This window comes from Solanum pennellii, chromosome 3, assembly GCF_001406875.1.
Source record: "Solanum pennellii chromosome 3, SPENNV200".
NCBI classification, from domain to species: Eukaryota; Viridiplantae; Streptophyta; class Magnoliopsida; order Solanales; family Solanaceae; genus Solanum; species Solanum pennellii.
Window position 1 is genome coordinate 51,100,903 of NC_028639.1, and position 7,274 is coordinate 51,108,176.

Genomic DNA, 7,274 nt, shown 5'->3' on the forward strand with positions numbered 1-7,274 from the left:
AATCTGTTAGTTGTTTACTATAATTTAGTTAGTTATTTTCATTAATTTAGAAATAACCCCCCCCTTGCATTGTCTTTTGTTTTCTAAGGAAATAATTGACTAAATAATAGTAATAATAGATTAAAGTTATGTCTGAACTATTTTCCTCGTGGGAACGATCCCAACCTCATTAGTTGGGTTCTTTACTTGATACGACCGCTTTACTTCTTATTTGAGAAGTAAGTTTGAGCGTTATCAGTTGTCCATTATCGTTCAAGAACATCTCACAAGAATAGTCTGTCTCCTAATATTCCCATTCCTTTGATGGGGGAATCTACCAAGTCGATAGGTGATCTACCGAGGAACTCCATTCCTACTTGGGATGAACTTACGACAACTTTCTTTGTAAGGTTCTTTCCTCCTTGTAAGATGATGGCATTAAGTGATAGTATTCAAGGTTTCAAATACTTGGAGGGTGAACTATTCCATGAGACATGGCTGAGATTTCAAAAGTTTGTAATTCAATTCCTGAATCATGAACTTCAAAACAATGTGTTACTATAACAATTCTATCGGAGTCTTGTCTCGGTGAACAAGGTGCTGCTGATCAACCCGTTCTAAGGGTATAACGCAATAGAAATTCGAAGTAGCATGTTATATCCTTGATAGAATGACAAAGATTAAATGAGAATGATACACTCTAGAGGACCAAGTGCCTCCTCTCACCTTTAGAATGACAAAAGAGCATATCAAGAAGGACCAAGACAGATACCAAAATATGGACAAAATGATGACCTAGATAGATATCTTAGAAAAAGATATGATGGGTAATAGGTTGAAGCGTGTAAATTTGGTTGGTAATGGTGGAGTAAACCCCGAGGAATCGACTTTGTGACGCTATATAATGAGGAAGTGAACTTTCTTTTAAATCATATAAGAGGTTTTCGTCCGAGCTATCCAAGGCCGAGTGGAAATTCGGGTTGGAATAGAGATGATGGATGGCAAGATCCTGATAGAGGATGGAATGACCGTAATCCTATCCTACCCCATCTATGTCAAAAGCCTAAGGAGCAAAGGGCTGACCTAAAGAACTTCTTTACAAACGACATGCTTGCACGTGTTCACTATAAGATGAAAGGGTCGGTAATTCTTTGAAAGAAATGAAAGAAGACGAATCCACACTCAATTATATGTTCACCTCACACTCAGTTTCCATTAAACAATTGGAAACACAAATGGGTCAAATTTTATCTCATTTGAACCCTAGGACAAAAGGGGGTCCAAGTCATACCTTTGTTAACCCAAAAAATGAACCTTGAAAACATATCTATGTCGTGTCACAACGTTAAATGAGGCACTTCTATGGAGAAAACCGAAGGTTTAATGTTGTTATTCTGTTGTTTGAATAACATGTATTGGATGTGCAAGTCAAAAAGTTGAAATTTTGGGAAAATTGCAATTACGCAAACCAAAAGTCAAGTCGATGACTTGCCAAACAGGTCGGCGAGCCCGACTTGGACCACCATTGGAACCATTCAGCTTACTAGGGGTTCTATAAAACTTTGTGCTCTAAAGTACAACTCAGCGCATCACCTAGTGGATAGGCGAACTCGACTTACTTCGCCGACTGGCGCGTGAATGGAAGAGTTTGAAAATTCCAAAAAATTTTAAATTAAAAAATAATTTCCCTTCATAGTTGTTAACTTCCGTACTCTTATCATCTATATATTTATTGTATTATCGTACTTTTCTTCTCATTTTTCTTGGGATATTTTTCTCGGGGCGGACATTAGGGATATGTTTGCTTCCTAGATTTTCAATCTTTTCTGCATACAAGGTTGGTTTTTCGATCCCCAAAATAAATATTTTGTTGAAATTGAATGCATGTTTGTTTTCTGGTGTATTTCTATCATTAATGTTGATTTATTATGTGGGCGGCATTATTTTCATGTAGTTGGTTTGAAATTATGATAATTTGCCTAATTATTGAATTCTCGAGTGTTAGCTTGTTATTTTCCTGTACTTGGTTTGAAATTATGATAATTGTTGAATTCACCCGATAATAATGGGCAAACTACGTGAATTGGACAATTTTTGCAAAATCGGGGAATGCTGACTACCTCGAGGGCTTGGGTCTTGAGTCAATTGCATTAAATAAGTGTTTAATTTTTTTTCATGGGCTGCGGGCTCAATTTTGAAGTATGGGTACAAAATTGACACATTGGGCTATTGGGGGAGTTGAGTTGAGCTTGCTGAGTGGTTCAATGGTTCTCCTAATATCCATTAGATCTCCCTTTAGTTTTACTAAATTTGATTTTAATTTCTGTAGCTTTCGACGATATGTCTGTGCTCATTGAGTTCCCTTTGTGACTTGCTGAAAGTACATCTTGATCATCCTTTTGCACCCCAAATATATGAAATATTCCTGTAACTTTTGGCGAACCAATTCTAGTTCGCCGAATGGCTGTGGACATCTCGGAACAACTTTGATTTTTTAGCATTTTTGTTCAAGAACTTTTGGCGAGCCTGACTCGACTCGCCAAAGTGGTTCGGCGACTCGACGATTAGTTCAGCGAGTCTTCAGGCAATTGTTTTCCTACAATTTTGTATAACTTCATCTAATGTTTTCCACATTGTTTTGCACACATGGCTAGATCCTAAGTGACTATTTCTATTGATAAGAAAGTGACTATTCCCTGGGCTCTGATCACCCAATTCCCTCCAAAGGTAGGTAAGGGTAAGGGAAAGATGCCCCTTGATTTGACACCGGCTGAGGGGACCTATGATAGAGGGGGTATATGAACACACCTTACTACCTCTGACATCGAGATTGAAGCTAAGGATGATTCTCCGACTTCCATCTCTAAACCGGAAGATGACCAACTTTTGAAGGCAAGGAGAGCAAAGCTTCTTTCCAAATCTTTATGTAATCCCTCTACGATCCCATTTAATTTGATGCCTAATCCTCCTCTCCTAGCTCCAGATGCTTTTCCAGTACAGACATTGGTCCTGACACCAACAGCTTAGGGTCCTCCTCCATTGTCTCTCAAAAGACTAAAGGCCAAGGGATTGGGGAAAAAATAGGAGAAGAGAGGTTTTCTATTGACGATGTGGTGGAGAAACATTTGAAAGTGTGGAACATCTAAGGCTCCATAAGTTTGAGGTTTTCACCAAAACCCGTGGCCTATATATTCCTACATAGGTTTGTGAGTTCTATTCGACTTCAAAAGTTGGTGCCGAAGGGGACGAAGATGGAAAGTGCCTTTAAGCTTGTTGACTTCGTATCTGTCTGAGGAAACAAAGTACAATGTCGATGCTTAAATATTAATATAAAACTAGGGTATTTATTAGATTTCACGCACAACTACCCATACTTGATCAAGAAGAGGACCTTAGAGGATCTAAAGTGTTTGTTGGCACCCCTACTCTTCGATGCTACTCTGAAGTGGATTAAGGCAGGTGCACACATTGAGAAGAATGACATGAATGTAGCTTCTCAATACTAGTTCGAGTTTATCAATAACACTATTATGCCTTTCCAGAATGAGACCATCTTTCGATTCCTGAAGGCGATATGTCTAGGGTCATTCATAGATCCGAATGTCACGCCCCAAGCCTACACCCTGGACATGGCCGGCACCCAATGACCATTGATCTCCTTAAGCGAACCCTTGACCTATCTTACTTAAATCATCGTAAGACTTAAACATAAGATATAACTTAAGGGAATAACTTAAAAGTTATAATTAGCCAAAATGGCAACCCAAAGTCTTAGTCAATTACAAGTGAAAGGACTAAGAAAACTACTACCATCTGTCTATGAAGACTCTAAAATAAGGATGGATGTTTGGACAGAACCCCAATCATCCAAACAACTGAATAGTAAATCAATTAACTAAAAGCTAAAGATGTCCTCCAGAATGAAGGGAGGCTGATCAATTAACTCTGAGATGCTCAGTGGATCAACGGTGCGCCGAATGCTGATCCTAGTTACATGTGTCTGTACCATAATACGATGCAGGTCAACTGGCATTAGTACATTGAATGTACGAGTTTGCGAGTTGAAATGCTAACAACACTTAATCTTGAAAAGGAGTAAGAAAGGAACACTTACCTTGGCTATGCTCAACTCATGAATAACTAACTCATTTCAATATTGAACAATTAAAAAGAAAATGCAATATAAAGAAAAGCTATCTGTAAAAATGTTCTAAACTATGAATGTTTGCAAGGATAGAATTAACTTTGATATGTATGCAAAAATACAAGTAAACTTATGTATATAAGAATACAATAACTTCTATGGGAGTTTCTCTAACCAAAAACTCTCACTTAAGAGCTACAGTGATGATACATCGAACTATCTTATGCTGCCAGCGCATCCTATACCTGACCAAAGGAATAAGACCTGAACTGCATAATGGATCCACTAGTCTACTATCAAAAGGGGTCATGTAAAAAGTATGAGCCTTTTCTACTCATGGTGGCTACATGGTTTATGGTGACTGTGAGTTGTTTCATCTCTCCCCCATATCGGTGCTCAATACTACTCCCAAAAATATATTGGCTATTATGTTTTAAAAACATGTTGATTCAGTGGTTTTGAGATTAGTGCTCAATATATAACTGGATTCCCCTCTTCTCGACTTCTCTTTGGTCGAGATATCTCTGTATTCTTTGTAAAGCGCTTTCTTTGCTTTTTTTTTAGAATCTTAGGGTACTTAGCTCAAGTCAATCTTGGAAATCATAGTTTCCTTGCTTGCTTATTCTAGAAAGCTGTAGTTGTTTTTTGAAAACTCGCCCTAAGGATCCTTGGAAATCAATGTTTCCGTACTAGTTTAAATTTCAAAACATTTAAGTCTCTTTGGGAATACTTAGTCCCCATTGACCTTTGAAGAAAATAACTTCAACTTAACTCTTTACTTAGCTTGAAGCTTGAGTTTTTAAACAAAGTTAAAATTTTTAAATAGGACTGTTTAAAACCTTTATGAAATTTACCTTGACTTACTTCTTAACTTTATACTTGAATCTCAACTTCCTCGACTTTGATCTTAACATTCCTTAAGCTGAATTGTGGATTCAAGGTTATGAATTGAGTTTTTTTAATGATTTCTAGGTGTTTAGGAATCATCTGAATTAATTTAAATCATCTGAAGATGTTAATGTACCTTGGAAGGAATTAAGAGGGCTAAACTATGAAAACTAAGCGAAAAATCGCGGTCTGAGCGTACTGCTGGTGCACCACGCCAGCCTTAGTTGACTGAGGGATGGTTTTGGAGAACTGGTGGCGCCCCCCTCCATGCCCAATAATTGAAGACAGGTTATGGCGTATTGCAGGCGCGATGCGGCTGACTTTCCCAGGTTCGTCTGCCGAATTTTTCTCTTTGTTTCTAACCCTAAAACGCCTAAACTTCCATAGTTCTATCCCCAAACCTTTAGGATCATCAATGCTATAATTACCCAACAGATCTAACTCAACAACAACGTCGAAACTACTAATCAACATCAATGGGTATTCAATCAACTCAACCAAAAGGGATTCAACAAGATTTAACAAGAACTCCCTCAAATCATATGAACAACTCCAAACTACAACCTTAAGGAAAATTGATGTACGGATGAATTAATCTAACAAAAAAGATCTCACATACCTTAATAGGTTTCAATCCCTACGAATTCTACTTGAAGATCTTGGTGTTTTTTGTGAATTCTTGATCTTTTCTCCCTTTTCTTTCTTATCTTTTTTCTTCTCCAATCCCTAAGTGTAAACAATCTTTCTACCTTGAACCTCAAAGTTATTTTGACACCAAATAAACCCTTAATTCAAATTAGGAAATATGTGGGTAAGAAGAAAGTTTTCCTTACTAAAATCCAATATTGGACTTTCCTCACTTCAAAAGCCCAACTTCCGAAAGCCATATCTCCTCTTAAGATATGAAATCATGCAAACTCGGCGCAGTTGGAAATATCTTTCCAAGGAACATATAAAGAACTTACTCTCACTCATCGTGATCTAGAAGTTATGACCGTTTGAAAATATCCAAAACTCACTTTTTAAACTTAGTAAATGTTCCAGGTTTTTCTTTTTCTTTCCAAAAGTGATAAAAATTTGTTTCTTAGCTTACTCTTGACTATTATGAGCTACAGATGTTACAATATCTCACCCTTGGGAAAATTCATCCTCAAATGAGATTTCATTTTCTAACCTAAGAATAACAACCTCAAGTTTAACACTCAACAAATAAAAGCAAGTAATAGGATGCTCACTCATAATTTATAAAGTGGTAAGAAGAGAATTTAGTACCTTGGTTTTCATTCTCTCCGTATTCAAAGAGATGTGGGTATTTATTCTTCATATACTCTTTAGCTTCCTAAGTTGCTTCATCAACAAATTGGTTCCTCAGAAGGAACTTGACTGATGCAACTTCCTTTGTTCTCAACTTGAGAGCTTGATGATATAAAAATCCTAAACGGACCTCTTCATAAGATAATCTATCCTTAATACCAACATTATCAGTTTGTACTAGAAATGAAGGATCACCCACACACTTATTCAACTTAGAAATGTGAAACATTGGATGAATTGCTACTAACTCTTGTTGTAGATCCAACTCAAAAGCTACAGTCCCAATTCCCTTGGAGATTCTATAAGGGACAATATTCCAGGGAATAAGTTTCCCCTTCTTACCAAACTTCATAACACCCTTCATTAAAACTTTCAGATATACCCAAACATCTACCTCAAACTCCAACGAGCTTCTCCTAACATCTGTATAAGAATTTTATCGACTCTGTGCCATTTTCAATCTCTCTTTTATCACCTTCACCTTCTCCATGGATTGATGAACTAGTTCTAGTCCTATTAACCTTGTTCACCCACTTCAAACTACCTAATAGGAGATCTGCTTGTTCTCCCATAAGAGCTTCATATGGAGCCATTTGGATCTTCGAATGGTAACCTTATTGATGGAAGCGAAATCAATGAGAGGTAGGTGATCATACAAATTCCCCTAAAAATTAATCACACAAGATCTCAACATATATTCTAAGGTATGGATAGTGTGCTCCACTTGTCCATCCGTCTGAGAATGAAAAGCATTTCTTAAGTTCACCTTTGAACCTAAACCTTTCTAGAAAGACTTCAAAAACTGTGCAGTAAATTGTGCATCTCTATTTGAAATGATTGAAACTGGGACTCCATGAAGTCTCACCACCTCCTGAATGTATACCTTTGCATAATCCTTTGCCGAATTGGTGGTCTTCAGCGGGGAGGTTTTGTCATTCTATCGACAATC

At 37.3% G+C, this 7,274-nt stretch overlaps 1 protein-coding gene across 1 annotated transcript; it reads right to left on the reverse strand.

Moving 5' to 3' along the window:
- Nucleotides 1–6,350: 6,350 nt before the first annotated feature.
- On the reverse strand, nucleotides 6,351–6,918 carry LOC107013419. The gene is made up of 2 exons (XM_015213331.1): nucleotides 6,801–6,918; nucleotides 6,351–6,748 (listed from the first exon to the last, which is right to left on the reverse strand). Exons 1-2 carry the CDS (start codon nucleotides 6,916–6,918, stop codon nucleotides 6,351–6,353), a joined length of 516 nt encoding a protein of 171 aa, XP_015068817.1.
- Nucleotides 6,919–7,274: the final 356 nt, after the last annotated feature.